Source organism: Bubalus kerabau, chromosome 11, assembly GCF_029407905.1.
Source record: "Bubalus kerabau isolate K-KA32 ecotype Philippines breed swamp buffalo chromosome 11, PCC_UOA_SB_1v2, whole genome shotgun sequence".
In the NCBI taxonomy this organism is placed as follows: Eukaryota; Metazoa; Chordata; class Mammalia; order Artiodactyla; family Bovidae; genus Bubalus; species Bubalus kerabau.
This window is the reverse complement of record NC_073634.1, coordinates 108,689,684-108,704,749: the sequence shown is the minus strand read 5'-3', so window position 1 is coordinate 108,704,749 and position 15,066 is coordinate 108,689,684. Positions and strand designations below refer to the sequence as shown.

General features: G+C 60.5%; 2 protein-coding genes across 3 annotated transcripts; both read right to left on the bottom strand.

Moving 5' to 3' along the window:
• Positions 1–447: 447 nt before the first annotated feature.
• CCDC183 (coiled-coil domain containing 183) lies at positions 448–8,665 on the bottom strand. Its single transcript, XM_055541619.1, has 14 exons — positions 8,526–8,665; positions 7,918–8,039; positions 7,440–7,517; positions 7,098–7,265; positions 6,787–6,891; positions 5,024–5,146; positions 3,499–3,624; positions 3,346–3,400; positions 2,743–2,843; positions 1,973–2,133; positions 1,598–1,766; positions 1,402–1,512; positions 1,237–1,333; positions 448–637 (listed from the first exon to the last, which is right to left on the bottom strand). The coding sequence occupies exons 1-14, from the start codon at positions 8,593–8,595 to the stop codon at positions 519–521; spliced, it is 1,605 nt and encodes a 534-aa protein (XP_055397594.1). The 5' UTR covers positions 8,596–8,665; the 3' UTR covers positions 448–518.
• Positions 8,666–11,663: 2,998 nt separating this feature from the next.
• TMEM141 (transmembrane protein 141) lies at positions 11,664–13,466 on the bottom strand. Of its 2 annotated transcripts, none has more exons than XM_055541618.1 (5): positions 13,345–13,466; positions 12,991–13,057; positions 12,729–12,812; positions 12,483–12,590; positions 11,664–12,082 (listed from the first exon to the last, which is right to left on the bottom strand). In XM_055541618.1, exons 1-5 carry the CDS (start codon positions 13,396–13,398, stop codon positions 12,069–12,071), a joined length of 327 nt encoding a protein of 108 aa, XP_055397593.1. In that variant the 5' UTR covers positions 13,399–13,466; the 3' UTR covers positions 11,664–12,068. The 2 variants fall into 2 exon arrangements, 1 of the variants encoding a protein (XP_055397593.1); XR_008700638.1 differs by having other exon boundaries at positions 12,060–12,082; positions 12,667–12,812.
• Positions 13,467–15,066: the final 1,600 nt, after the last annotated feature.

The window sequence follows — 15,066 nt, the reverse complement described above, 5'->3', positions numbered from 1 at the left end:
CGGGAGTGCGGCGCGCGAGGTGCGCGGCTACGGGGCGCCGCGAGAGCCACGGGAGTGCGGCGCGCGAGGTGCGCGGCTACGGGGCGCCGCGAGGGTCACCGGAGTACGGCTCGCGAGGTGCGGATGCGCAGAATGCTGCGGGCGCGGGGCGCGGGGCTCGGGGCGCGAGGGTACCGAGCACCGCGAGGGTCACGGGAGAGCGGCGCGGTGCAGGCAAAGGGCCTCGGACTCTGCAGTCCCGCCTTACGAGTTTGTCCCCCGGATTTCAGCTCAGTCCGGATCCCCGTCCGCGCCCCCGCCTGGTACCCCCCTGCTCACCCTCGCCCCTGAGCCCCAGGACCCAGATCCACACCGAGCACCCCCACTTCCCTGCAGACTTCCCCACGTGATGCCTCGCATCCGCGTCCCCTCGGCGCCCCGAAGTCCTGGGAAAATGTTTATTTGGGTAAGCAATGCAAGCGTGGGGGCGGGGTGTGGGGCAGGGCGGCCTCCTCCTCCTCCTCCTCCTCCTCCTCCGGTCACTTCTTCTTCTTCTTGGCCACCTTGAGTTTCTCCTCGATCAGCCGCTGACCTTGCCTCTTGATCTCGGCCCGCGAGGGCACGTAACTGTGGTCCACGTCGGCGAACTGGAAGGTCTCTGCAAGGAAGGAGGGGGAGGGCAGCTGCGCCCGCAGCCCCTCTGCCCCACCTGCGTCCCTAGATCCTGGGCTGTCCTCTGGCGCCCTTTCACGGCAGGGCCCGTTGTATCAACGACGTGTATTTCTTACTGTCTGGCGTCTGGGGTCTCGCACACCCGGGGAGAGAGACAGCCGAGAGTTCACCGAGTCCTTCCAGAGCCCACGCTCGACCGCTAATATCTACCCTATACACCAAGCCTGAATCCTTCAGGGACAGGTGCCAGACAAGAGGGGGACAGCCCCGAGGCCCCACACGCACCAGAATTATTAGAATGGGAGGGTCTTAAGCTGTGTGCCCTGCCCTTCCCACACAGACCCCCATAGGGGCCCTGGCCTAGGCACCCCCTGCCTGCCTACTGGCGCTGGTGCCTTCCCATCGCCTCCATCAATTAAAGTCCCGTGGGTACAGCTGATGCGGTCTCCCCATTGCTTTAGCCCCCACTGTCCCTCCTGGCCACTCTGGTCAGATGCAGCAAGCGCCACCCCTAGCCCCTGCCTCTGCACGGCTCAGGCCAGCCGCCTGCCCCCGCCTCCCCTCCAGCTGCTGGGCCTCCTGTACCTATGACGTCCTCCTCCGTCTCCTCAAAGCTGATCCTGGTGTTCTGCTTCTCCCTCAGTGTGGAGGACTCCAACACATCCCTCACCTTGGTGCTGACCTGCAGGGCACGGGGCCGGTGAGCCTTGGGGCAGGTGGGGCGTGCAGGCACCCCTGGCCCAGGGCTACCTCCTCCGTTTCAGCCAGCGTCTGCACTCGGTCAGCCAGGTACAGCAGCCTGCCCTCGCAGTACGCCAGCTTGCTGTACATGTCCAGGGTGGTCGAGGGCGCTGCTTCCTTCTGTAACGGGGAGGAACCAGTTGTCTCGCCCTGGCCCCTCCCAGGGACCCTCTGTCCTGGGGGCTCCTCCCAGCTCCGCTGGTACCTGGCCTATGGGTAGGGGAATGCCAATCAGGCGGATGTAGAGGTTGTCGATGCCGGTCTGGATGGTCAGCAGCAGCTTCTGACTCTTGGTCATCTTGCTGTGAGCCAGCTGCAGCCGCTCTTCCTCCTCCTTCAGCATATCGTTCATTTTCTTCTCAACAGACTTAAAGCTGTTGGGGATGAGGGTGGGAGGTGGCGGACCGAGGGCACAGCGGCGGGGTCCTGAGCGAGTGCTGTGCTAATTCCGGCTCAAGAGCTAAGACATGGGCGCGGGGAGCGCCCTTGCCACGCCCTGAGGCAGCGGGCCCGCTCAGCTCCAAGCCTGGCGCCAGCCATCAGGCTGTCAGTGCAGAGAGAGGCGGGACCCCCCACGTACCTGACGGAGCTGGGCGTCTGGCGGAACTTGAGCGTGGCCTCCTCTATCTCCAGCTTCTTCATCAAGGCCTCCAGCTGTGCCTGCCTCTCCTCACAGTCCTCCATCTGCAGCTCCAGGTCCTCCTCCGTGCCCTTCTGAGCCAGGAACCGTCCGGCAATGTCCTGGCAGGGCCAGTGGGGCAAGCAGCAGCTGTGAGCCAGGGGGCAGCTGGTTCTTCTGGCTCCCGGTGGTCAGTAATGTCGACCACGCGATGTGTTGAAGGCCTGCGAGGCCCTCGGTGTGTGTTCTTGCATGCCACCCCTCACGACAGGCAGAGCGGGCAGACGACCCCAATGAAGAGCTGGAGAGACCACCGCCAAGAGACCTAGTGGCTCTGAGTCGCTTGTCCAAGGGTAGACAAGCTTATGTCAGGACCATGGACAGGAGCTCAAGGTTTACTAATAATAATCCCAGAGTGGATTAAAGTAAAAGGGGGGTTAGGTGGAGAGGCAGCTGCTGTTGCTTTGGGAAGGGGAAGGAGTCGGAGGTGGAGGCCACCCCCTCGGGGTTTAATCCTCAAGTTCCTGTGGGCTCTGTGTGACCCTGGACCACAGCTCAGGCTTGCTGGCTGCATCCCAGGGGCCCTCCACTCTGATCTGCGGGCCGCTGCCCTGTGTGTCCATTCACGTGAAGATGTCTGCAGAGCCTGGCCAGGCTCAGCTGGGCCTTGGGCTGGGGATGGGCCCTTCCCCTTGCCCCTCTGCCCACACCCAGGAGTCAGTGAGTAGTACCCAGAGGTGGGAGCACTGCACGGCAGTCTTGACCTTCTCCACCAGAGCAGTCACATTCGTTTGGTATTCAACGTCAGCCTTGGAGGCCTCTCTCTTCCTCACTGGGCGCAGCAGAGGGGAAGGATGGCCAGCATGCAGGGAGGGCGTGGGAGCTCTGTGCGGGCCATCAGATGCCCCCCCAACGTCCTCAGGGGAGGCCACCCAAGAGCTGGGTAGCCTTCAGAGTCGCCTGTATCTTAACTGGCTCCCTCCTCAGCCAGCCCTCGAGCGGCTGCATCCAGAGCAGGACCAGAAGCGGCTGGCGTAGCGGGGCTTAGCGGAGCTTCTCAGAGGGGCTTGGGTTCCAGGGGGGCATTGCCGAGTGCATTTCACAGCTGAGAGGCGGGTGTGGGTGCGGGGTGAGCCACACCCGGCCGAGAGCCCAGAGCCAGAGCAGCGCCGGAAGCCAGTGCCGTGGCAACTGGTGTGTGCCTGTGCAGGGCCCGCCAGGGAGGGGTCGGGGTTCATCGGTCTCCCTCACCCTGGCCACTGCAGGTGACACCCAGCCTCATGGTGACTGACCTCTCTGGACCTTGGCTGGGGCGGTGGGAGCTGAGCGCTTACCTTTCAGAGTTTCTGGACCCATCAGGTTGGAGGAGAAGTCCAAGTCCCGCCGGCCCTGGAGAGAGGGAGGAGGAGGTGTGGTGAGGGGCGTCCTCTGCGGGGCTGAGGAGCGCTGGGCGTCCCGGAGGGCAGTGCCCAAACGGGCCAGCTCACCCGGCGGTACTTCTCGCTGGTCTCCTTGGTGTGGATCTTGTCGATCAGCTTCTTCTGCTGGTTCAGCCGGTTCTCTCGTGCCCGGCGCTCCTCGATGAAGGTGGCCTCCCCTTGCCTCATGTTCATCTGGGGACACGGGGAAGGGGCAGGGGTCTGTCCCACTAAGGCCGTGTGGGGTGCTAAGCCAGTGTCTTCCTGATCTGGGATGCTGCACCTGTGTCCCCTCTCCTGGCCTCTGAGCCCTCCCTTGTATTACACTTCTCTCTGCCACCCCTGCCAGCTCCCCTTCAGGTCAGTTCAGTCCTCAGTCATGTCTGACTCTCTGTGACTCCATGGACTGCAGCAGGCCAGGCCTTCCTGTTCATCATCAACTCCCGGAGCTTGCTCAAACTCATGTCCACTGAGTTGGTGATGCCATCCAACCATCTCATCTGTCACCCCCTTCTCCTGCCTTCAGTCTTTCCTAGCATCAGGGTCTTTTCCAGTGAGTCGGTTCTTTGCATCAGGTGGCCAAAGTATCAGAGCTTCAGCCTCAGCATCAGTCCTTCCAATGAATATTCAGGATTGATTTCCTTTAGGATTGATTGGTGTGATTTTCTCGCAGTCCAGGGGACTCTCAAGAGTCTTCTCCAACACCACAGTTCATAAGCATCAATTCTTCACCACTCAGCTTTCTTTATAGTCCGACTCTCACATCCATACATGACGACTGGAAAAACCATAGCTTTGACCAGATGGACCTTTGGCTCACATCCTTCTGCTCTGCCATCTTGTAGACCTTGCCAGCTCCCCTTAGAACTCACTAAAGTGGATTCCATGTGTCTAAACAAAAGCTCATCATCTTTCCCCAAACCACCTCTCTCCCAGCACGTCCGGCTTTGGTGGCTAAATCTACTGTCCTTCCGTCCCCGCCTGCTCACACGTCCCGGACCCTGCGTTCTCCCTTGGCCTGCACATCTAACACCCTACCCCTCATCAGGGTGGAGCCTGGCCCATGTGACTAGCGTCTCGATCCTGGTCCTCTGATCTCTGCAGTCAGAGCGTACCCGTTTGGGAACATGAATCTGATCCTTTGTCCCTCCATCTCCTCTCAGGGCTACAGGTTCCCCAGGGGCTTCAGCCCCCATGGCTCCTTTTGGCCCTGTTATACCCCAAGACTGTGTTGCCCAATCTCCACCCCCAAAACCCGCTTGTGCACTGCCCCCCTGATCAGGTCCGCACCCCAGGGTGGCCCTGCTTCATGAAGAGGGGTACACAGGCTTTTCAGGGGCCTCAGCACAGACGGGGTGAAGGGGTGCCACCTGCCCTGGCCAGGCCAAATCTCTGTCTCCTCTGTCTACTTCCTGGATTCTGTGTCTGGTGGGACCCTGTCTGCCCAGACTCATGGGGGATGAGGAGAGCTGGCTGGCAGGGCAGCCACTGGACTCCTCCAGTGATGGCAAGGTGTGGGCAGGGGTGTCCAGGTGGGCCCTGGGCCAGACAGGTTTGCAAGACAGCCCTGCAGGGCCCCAGCCTGGGAGCTCACCTTGACCTCATCTGTAATCATCATGGCATCCTGGGACATGACTGTCATGTCCGACAGCTCCAAGCAGTAGTTGGTCACGAGATTCTGCAGCTTGTCCAGCTCTGTGGGGTATCCTGCCAGCTTCTGCAGCACAAGGGCAAGGGCAGGGGGGCAGAGCACCTCATGGCCCAGGAGCTGTGGGCCCATCCCAGGTCAGCTCCCCTGGCCCCTTCCTGATTCTCTTCTGTCCCCCAGAGTGGACCATGCCTGCTCTCCACTCCTCACCCCAGACTGTGTGAGCCCAGAGGACAAGTAGGGCCTGGCCTTTGGCCCCAGCCAGGCCCAAAGCAGGTTAAAGGAAGGTTTTGAGAGGGAAAACGGCCTCCTGCTGGGGGACTTCTCCCTGCTCAGGGCTAGAACCCAGAGACACTTTGTAAGAAGTTGTCATGGGGAGTCCGACTACCTGAGAGGTGCCCCTGGAGCCCTGGGAGGCTGACTGCTCTCTGAAGTGAAGTAGATGGTGTGGGGTCAGACGCAGGACTCAGGGCCAAGGCTAACCTGACCAGCTAGCGTGGGACCATAGGAAAGCCACTTAACCTGAGTTTCCCCGTGTGTAACAGGTAATAATGGCTCTTTCAAGGGGTTGCTCTCAGGATGGGATTGAGACGGTAGAATGATGTATTCTTTAACACAGGGTCAGGTTCACAAACGTCCAAGACACCTTAGCTGTTAGTATTTTGTTGTTGATAACTACTATGTAGACTCTCTACTGTTTTTAAAAATTTATTTTTAAAGAATATATAGTGTCTTTAATGTCTACTTTTTTTTGGGGGGAGGGGTGTGCCACGTGGCATGTGGGATGTTAGTTCCCTGGCCAGGGATCGAACAGGTGCCCCTGCATTGGGAGCACAGAGTCTTAACCACTGGACTCCCAGAAAGTTGTTTTTTTATTTTAATAGGCGTGGGGACTACCCTGGCGGTCCAGTGGTTGAGACTCCAGGCTTCCACTGGAGGAGGCACCAGTTTGATCCCTAGTCCAGTAACTAAGAATGCAAATGCTGTGCCATGCAACCAAGAAAAAATGCAGGTGGCCACGGGAGGCACTGTTTTAATGCATATGTTCTAAAAAAGCAAGAAGGGACAGCTGGGAGGATAGAATGCATCCAGATGAGAGAGGGGCCCTATCCTCCCATCTTCTGGCCGTCTGGCCAGTGGCAGGTGCCTGGGCTCTGCTCTATGGGGCCCTGGGGGGCCTCCAGTGAAGGGGGCTTGCCTCTTAGGAGGGCTCAAGGCCCCTGGGGCTTCCCCGTCTCCTCGGCAGGGAGCCTGGGGGCTGGCTTGGAAGAAGTGGGCAGCAAGCCCAGGCTACTGGACTGTGCAGAGGCAGCTAGCCCTGGGTGGTGTGAGGGGACTTCCTGAGGGTGCTGGATTCGTCTCTTGCCCCCAGAAGCTGGGCAGTGGAAAACAGTGGGGCAAAGTAAAAATTCTGACATAGTACACGACATGCCTTTTCAGAGCAGAAAATAACAAATTCTTTCCCACCTACAAGGTGCCACTGCTCAGCTGATGCCCAAAGCAGGGCTCACTTTCTAGGGGTCACTCAGGCTCTAGGAGAGGTGTAAGGCTGTGTGTGGGGGTGCCCTGCCCTGGAGGACCCCGCCCCCACGGAGATCCCAGTCCTGCACACGGCCTGGGGCCTGAGAGTCCCGCCCTTCAAGCCCGGTTAGGCTCCCTGGAACCAGGATGCGGCAGCAGGTGTTGGGATGCGAGGTGAGGGGGCTCACCTTTTTCAGGTGGTCCAGCAGGTCCATGTACAGGAAGTGGATATTTTGGCTTGTGGTGATCTTGATCGTCGTCTTTTCTATGTTGTTCTCCAGCTGTCGGATGACCTGGGGTTGGGGAGTGGAGGGCACATTGAGAGTGCCTTGGGGACAGGCCACCTGGGAGCCCAGAGACTCACGGGGGCGGGGCTGGCCTCTCTTCCTAGGGGCGGGGTCTCACTTAGCCCCGCCCCACGCAGCCCCGCGCCGGCCGGCACATGAGCCCCGCCTCTCCAGGGCCCCGCCCCCTGCTCAGCCCCGCCCCTCGGCCGCACCTGCTGCAGGCGCAGTTCTTCCTTGGTGGCGTCCGGCTGGCTCTTCAGGCCGGCCAGCTCCAGCTGCATACTCTCCAGCTTCCGCCCGCGCCGCCGCACCAAGTGGATCAGCACATTGTGCACGTTCACGCGGTCGAAAACATACTTGCGCAGCTTCTCTCGCGCCACCTGCGTCGGGGAGGGCACGGCCCGCGAGTGGGTGCGCGGGGGGTCACGGAGCACGTGGGAGCTCCACAGGGACCCTGGGGCTGGGCTCTCGCTCCGCTCCCCACCGGCTCCACCTCCTAGTGTAGTTGGGGGTGCACCGGCTGGGCGGGGCGGAGGGGCCGTCCCGCCACCTACCTCCATGGTGCAGCGGCTGTTGGCCAGCCTCATGGGCACGTCCTTCCCACAGGCCCTGGAGATGGTCCACTGATCGTACTGCGGAGTGGCGGCGGCTGAGCTGGGGGCCCATCCCCTCTGCGTTCACCCGGCCGCAGGCCCCTCCAGGCCCTCTCCCCAGGCCCCTTCTGAGTAGCAAGACCCCAGCTCCTGGAGCCGCAAGGGGCAGAGCGCTGCAGGCCCCATCAGGTCATCCCCTCTCGGATGTGATGGGGTCCAGAGAGGGGGGTTCCCGTGTCTCCTCAGTGGCTGCCGTAGGGGGTAGCCCCAGAAAGGGCCCCGAGTTGGGTCCCAGCCCCACCCCCTAAGGTGGGTGGTGGGGTCAGCGTGGGGAAAGCAGGGGCCGGCTGTCCACTTGTGTTGGGGGTAGAGGCTATTACAGCGCCCCCCTCCCCCCACGTCCCCAGCCATCAGGCAGCAGGAAGGGCCCCGAGTCCACCTTCTTGGCCAAAGCCCACTCCTGGGACCTGCGGCGGATGTTGCTGCGCAGGAGAGCCAGCGTGGCCTTGTTCTTGACGGTCTTCTCCTTCACGGACTGGATCTGCAGCGCCCGACATTGCTCTGTGGGCGGGGGAGGGGCAGGGCAGTGGGATGTGGGCCGAGGGCTGGGCCTGGATTCCTGGTGGCCGAGGCTCCGGGCCGGGGAGGCCCGGAGTGGGGTCATGAGTTTGCTGTCTCTAAGCCCATGCAGCTTCCTCCCAGCCTGCATGGGGGCCCACTTTGCTGTCCAGCGGTGCTCAGCGTTCAGGGGACAGTGTTGCTGGGTGGTGAGGTGGGTGGGGCAGGTGGAAGCCAGGATGGGCAGGCCTGTCATCACTCCCAGACGCTCCTGTCCCCTCTGGCTTTGGGCCCACTATACTCACAAATCTCTTTGAAGCCCCCAGCTTCTCCAGCCCCTCCCCATGGCAGACCCTTCCCATCCATCCTTCCAGCTCTGCTTGTGTGTGAGCAGTGGCCTGGCCCCTGGCCAGTTTGCCCTGGGCTGTCTCTGTGTTAGGACCAACAGTCCTGCACCTGGAGCCCCGAGACACCTGGTGGCAGGCGTACCCTGGAGCCGAGTGATGGTCTTCAGCTCCTGGATCTGCTCCTCCATCTCTGCCTCATTGCGGATCTTCATGGCGGCCCTGGGGTTCCTCCAGGACCCCTCTTCACCTCCTGCCCTCTCTGTGCTGAGCCTGCTCCGCAGAACCTGTTTAGATGGTCCCTGGAATCCTGGCCCATTGTGACAGGGACCGAGGTTCTCAATGCCCAGGGAACCCAGGAATTCCCAGCCCTCCCTGGTGACCCCACCTCTGCCCCCAGCCAGCCTCAGAGTTTTCCCCCAGACGAGTCTCCCTGCTGCTCTCTGCTCAGGAGCTGCCCTGGCCAGCGGCGCTGTCTTCCAGTCTCCCTGCTGCTCTCTGCTCAGGAGCTGCCCTGGCCAGCGGCGCTGTCTTCCAGTCTCCCTGCTGCTCTCTGCTCAGGAGCTGCCCTGGCCAGCGGCGCTGTCTTCCAGTCTCCCTGCTGCTCTCTGCTCAGGAGCTGCCCTGGCCAGCGGCGCTGTCTTCCAGTCTCCCTGCTGCTCTCTGCTCAGGAGCTGCCCTGGCCAGCGGCGCTGTCTTCCACAGGGTGACCTGTGGTGGCTTCACACTGCACCCTCCCCGTCCTCCCCACACCCCCACGGTCCTCCATGGAGCCTCGAAAAACCGCCAACCTCTCACTGCCTACAGGGTCTCCATTCCCTCACCCCACCCCAAGTTCAAACCACACCCTGGGGACCCGGCTTGTGAGACCCCAACCTCAGTCCTCACTACCCCACATCTCTCAGTAACCTTCCCTGCTCGACCTCCACTTCCCTGGCGAAGTCCTGGATCTGGCTTTAGCTCTCACTTACTCCAGAAATAAATTTGGCCTCCCGGGTGGCTCAGACAGTAAAGAATCCGCCTGTAACGTGGGAGACCTCGGTTCGATCCCTGGGTGGGGATGATCCCCTGGAGGAGGGCATGGCAACCCACTCCAGTATTCTTGCCTGGAGAATCCCCATGGACAGAGGAGCCCGGTGGGCTACAGTCCCTGGGGTCACAAAGAGTTGGACACAACTGAGTGAGTTTCAACAACTTCAACTGACTACAGGAGGGGCCAGTGCCCTCCCTCTGCACCCCAGTCCAAGCCTCCCTTACAGCCACGTGGCTCAAGCCTGGGGTTCCAGGGGGTGTGCACCAGCTGGGGTACTTTTCCCAACCTGCATGAGTTTGCCAGGGCTGCGGAGACAGAGCACCACAGACCCGGCAGCTAAAACAGGAATTTATTGTCGTGCAACCTGGAGGCTGGCAGTCTGAGATCACAGGCTGGCTTCTGCTGAGGCCTCTCCCCCAGGCTGGCAGATGCCGCCTTCCTGCTGTGTCCTCATGGGGTCCTTACCCTGGACTCTCTGGGTCCTAATGTGCTCTGATAAGCACACCAGTCTGACCGGATGAGGGCCCACCCCCATTTAATTAATTTAGTTACCCCTTTAAAGAAGGCTGAGCACCAAAGAAAGCTTTCAAACGGTGGTGCTGGAGAAAACTCTTGAGAGTCCCTTGGACTGCAAGGAGATCAAACCAGTCAATCCTAAAGGAAATCAACCCTGAATATTCACTGGAAGGACCGATGCTGAAGCTGAAGCTCCAATACCTGGGCAACCTGATGCAAAGAGCCGACTCATTAGAAAAGACCCTGATGCTGGGAAAGGTTGAGGGCAAGAGGAAAAGGGGGTGACAGAGGATGAGATGGGTGGATGGCATCACCAACTCATTGAACATGAGTTTGAGCAAACTGGGAGACGGTGAAGGACAGGGAGGCTTGGTGTGCTACAGTCCATGGTGTCGCAGAGTCGGACATGACTGAGCGACTGAACAACAACAACCCCTCCAGGGGCCCTGTTTCTAGATGCAGTCACATCCTGAGGTCCTGGGGGTTAGGGCCGCACACTGTGAGCTTGGGGGAGACAGTTCAGCCGCGGCGATGGCCTTCACCCATGTGCTCTTACACCGTGCATCTTCTTCTGTGACCGCTCACACAGACCCTTTCCTTTCTGCTCACTCTCGGTTTTCAGTCCCATCTGAAACTCCAAGTTCATCCTCTGCCCTCCCTCAGAGCCCAGGTCTTACCCTCAGGAAGGACCTGCCATGGGCACGGTCTACTCCTTTGCTGCCCCTTTTCTCCCAGGTGTGATGCAGAGCCTGTCCCCTGATACTGGCTCTCCTCTCTTCAGACAGAGATCATGGGGACACGTGGCTGCCTGGAGCAAGGCCACCCTCCCAGGTGCCTTTGCACCAGGCGTCCCTCCTGACTTAATTCTAGCCAATGGAGTGAATGCAGGAGTGGTGAGTGAATCACTCTCCTCCCTCCCTTTCTCCTTTCTTTTCACAGGGGTGAAGACATGATGGCTGGAGCTGGTACAGCTGCCTGGCACCATGAGGAAGATTTGGAATGGGGGCCCTTACAGCATAGAGCACAGTAAAAGGAGCCTGGGTTCCTGACTCCCTGTTGGCCCCAGGCCACCACTTGGACTTCTACATGGAAGAAAACGCACACTCTAGCTGACTTATGCCACAGTTACCATCTTGCCTTCCTACACACAGATTCCTTGGTGCACATAAGTGTGCAATGGGTGTTCTTTAGAGTGAGGGCCAGGCCAGCAGGGCGGGGCTGGGCCTGGAGCAGCGAGGCCCTGGGAGGTGCACCTTCAGTGTTCCGGAGGAGCCTGATGGAAAGGATGACGGCTCTGCCCAGGTTTCGGGTCATGTCTTCCGCTCCCTCTCCCTCTGTGGGCCATGGCTGAGCTGGAGAGTCCTGCCCCCTCAGGAGCCTTCCTCCATGTGGACAGAGCTCCAGTCAGCTGGCTCTGGTCCCCTGCACTCCTCACTTCCTCCTCTCCCAGAGAGAAGTGACTTAATCTGATAGGTGGGTTGGAATGGTAGGTGGGTGGCGTGGTCACTTCTGGCCCTCCTCTCTTGAGAGCAGGTGCTGTTCGGCTGCACACATCTGCTCTGTGCCTCCCCCAGCCCGCGTGGAGAGCACGTGGGGCCCGCCAGATGTCTAATTCTGGGGTTCAGATTCAGAACTGCCCTGGTGCCTCCTCCCCTCAGCGGTGTGGTTCCAAGGAGACGTTTCTCTCATCTTCTTACTGCTCCGACATGTTCCCTGACTGCTTTAGAACTTAGGTGGGAAACAGGACAAGGTGTTTATTAGTTCCGCAGCCCCCAGGGGAACTGTCATCTGTGACTGGGGTGGGTGGGGGATGCAGGGGTCAGAAAGGGAGTGTCAGCAGCAGAGTGCAGAAGCCCCCTCCCTGCTCCAGGGCTGTCCCCAAAGGTGCATGAGGCATGCTGGTCCTCTCCAGCGCTGTGTCCACCTGCAGGATAGCCATCCCAGAAACGGAGTCTCCTGGCTTGAGCTCCCGGGCAGCCAGGCTGGGCAGGAGCAGTCTGCACAGGTTCAACAGACCTGGTCATGCCTGTGTGCTGGGGCCACGGGTGTGGGGAGGGCCAACCTGGGGTGCAGAGGTGCCGAGGGCTGTGTTCTAGAATTGTCTGGCCCCAGGTCTTCTGTGCCCTGGCTGGAGCTCTCCTAGCTGTGCCGATCTGTAGGAAGCAGAGAAGACAGCTAGAACCACACCCCAAAGCTGTTCCCAGTCCCTATGCCCATTTTCTGGAGGCAAAAACTGAGGCTTGGAACAGGAAGGGTGCAGGCAGTGGAGGCCAGACCTGAGATCAGCCAGCCTGGTGTCTGATGCAGGGCCTTTCCATCCAGCCGCTCTTCTTGGGGTGTCTGCCTTCCTCCCTCTGCACTCACTCCCCCTGGGCCACCCACCCCCTCCTGCATCTTCCTCCTGCATGCGGGCCCTCTCCTTCCCGCCCTGCCCCTCGTGTGCATGTCGAGGGGACAGGCCTGTGCAGCCTACACCTTGGGCCCGGGCTTGCTGCCTCCAACTCTGGGCACTGCAGCCTCGGTTCTGCGTCCTGCTGCCCTGGGGGCTCTCACCTGTGCCCATGTCTTTGGGGAGCTGCCCTGTCTCCAGGAAGAGCCAGAGGTTGCTGCATTTCTGCGACTCCACTCGGGTCACCCAGTAGCTGGCCACTGAGCCTGTGACTGGGGAGCAGGGGTCAGGGGTCAGGGGGATGGGCATGCCCAGAACCACAGCCACCCACCCCCAGTGGGAACCCACTTCTGCTGAAGAGCCAGCGGCAACTGAGGTGCTCTTCAGGGGTCCCAGGCTGGAGTACCCACCCACAGCCAGCAGCACCTTCCACTGAAAGGGGTATGGAAGCTTCCTTTGAACCAGCATCTGCAGGCCGAAGGTTACACCGGTGCCTGCCAAGAGCCACGGTCCCCATCAGCCAGCTTGTCCTCGGGGCCGGCCAGGGGACCACCGCGGCAGAGCCCGCATGCCCGCAGCACCTTCCAGGCTCCCAGCACTGCGGGCTGGTGAGCTGGCGCCACTTGCTGGGGAGTCAGGGTGCGACCTCCTCACACCCGGCACCCAGCCTACCTGTGACAAAGGTGGAAACGCCCTTCACGAAAGCGTTCGACTGGCAAGCGGCGTACTCGCCTAGTCCCTGGGAGGGGGAAGGGGTTGAAGGCTCAGTTCCTTGCCCCTCCTGTCCCTCCCTAGGGCGCACTCCGGCCCCGGGAGAGGGGACCACTCATCGTGAGGCCCTGGGGGCCCAGCCACACCCCGCCCGCCCCTCTGCCTACCCAGGCAGGAGGCCTCCACTGCCACCGCAAGAGGGTCCCACACCTCTGTCCCTCTTCGCTTCCCTGATGAGGGTACTCCCACCAAGGCCCCAGCCCCGCTCAGGTCAGCTTCTGAGGTCGGGGCCCGCGTCCAGGCCGGCCTTCTCACCGGGTGCTTGCTGGCCACGGCGTCGTCCACCCGGGACAGGCCCAAGTTCACCATGGCTGGCGCGGCGGCGGGGAGCCGGCGGGCTGATCCACACCCGGCCGGCGGAGGGCGGGGCCGGATGGGAAGGGGCGGGGCGCTGGGCGGGGTCTGTGCAGGCCGGAGCGGAGGGGCGGGGCCGGAAAGAGGGAGGGCCGGCTGGAGAGGGGCGGGGCCTGCTCCGGCCGGGGCAGGGGGCGGGGCCAGCGCAGAGGGGGCGGGCCTGCGCGCGCTTCGGGCGCCGGGCTCCGCGGAGGACGCAGGCAGCGGAGCGCGCTCCTCGCCGGGAGCCTGGCCTGGATCGCCTGCATTATCTCCAAGCTCTTAGAGACCTGATTACTGTTAGTAATTTGTTGGGGTGGGCTTTGCTTAAGGGATTACCTATACTGAAGACGACCACGGAATATGAGGTGGCGTATCTAAAAATGGTTTAGTGAGTTAACTCCCCAAATACTGTGACCGCATGCCTGGTGTTAGTCCTGTGCTCGGAGCTGGGGGTCCCACGGAGGAGTCAGAGCCCTTACCCCTGATAGAGCAGACAGGTAAACAGACCTGGGGGGAGGTCAGGAAGACAAAATAGGGGCGGGGATGGAGAGGGTCAAGCAGAGGACCCTCAACCACGTGGGCCTGAGCCCTGGCCTATTTGGTAAGCTTCAGGAGGCCCAAGTGGCTGAATCTGAGGGTCAGGCAAGGGTTGGGCTGTAAGTTAGGGTCTCCGGCCACAACCTTCTGTGCCTTGAAGCCTGGCGGGAGCTTCAGTTCTTCTGATTGCACTGGGAGGGCCTGGGCAAGGATGTCAGTGCCGTGGACACATGGCCTTCCTGCTTGGTTGGGAGCCAGCCTTCCAGGAGAGCGTCTGCTAAGGTTTAGAGGGTGTTTCAGTGATGAAACAGGCAGGGGTGCTGTGGGCTGCATTTGGAGGCTGCACTGGTAGGCTTTGGCACTGGGTTGGTGGTGCCAGTGAAAGGTTGTGGTGGTGAGCCGTGTGCTACGCCGGGACTGGTGACCTCCAGAGGACAGGATTTCGATCCAGGGCCAGAGACAAGGCTTGACTACTTGGAGCTTTTCGTGTAGCAAAGTTTTATTAAAGGGTAATAGAGATACACTCTTGACAAGAGAATTCCAGAAAAACATCTATTTCTGCTTTATTGACTATGCCAAAGCCTTTGACTGTGTGGATCACAATAAACTGTGGAAAATTCTGAAAGAGATGGGCATAGCAGACCACCTGACCTACCTCTTGAGAAACCTGTATGCAGGTCAGGAAGCAACAGTTAGAACTGTTGGTGGTCAGGGTCCCCACCTGACCACCAGCCTCCCAGATGCCTGATGGGAGAAAATGACGGTGAAAGACAAAAACATCATCCCAACCTTCACATTAACCTTGTTCATTATTTTTTCAAGCAGGATTTCCTGAAAAAACACCTGAGAGATGAAGACTAAGTGAGCGAGACAGCAGAAAAAAGCAGATGCTAGAAGCAGACCCATTGGGCTTCCCTGGTGGCTTAGTCAGTAAAGAGACTGCCTGCAATGCAGGAGACCCAGGTTCAATCCCTGTGTTGGAAAGATCCCCTGGAGAAGGAAATAGCAACCCACTCCAGTATTCTTGTCTGGAAAATCCCATGGGGAGAGGAGCCTGGCGGGCTAAGGTCCATGGGGTCACAGAGTCAGACATGACTTAGCATC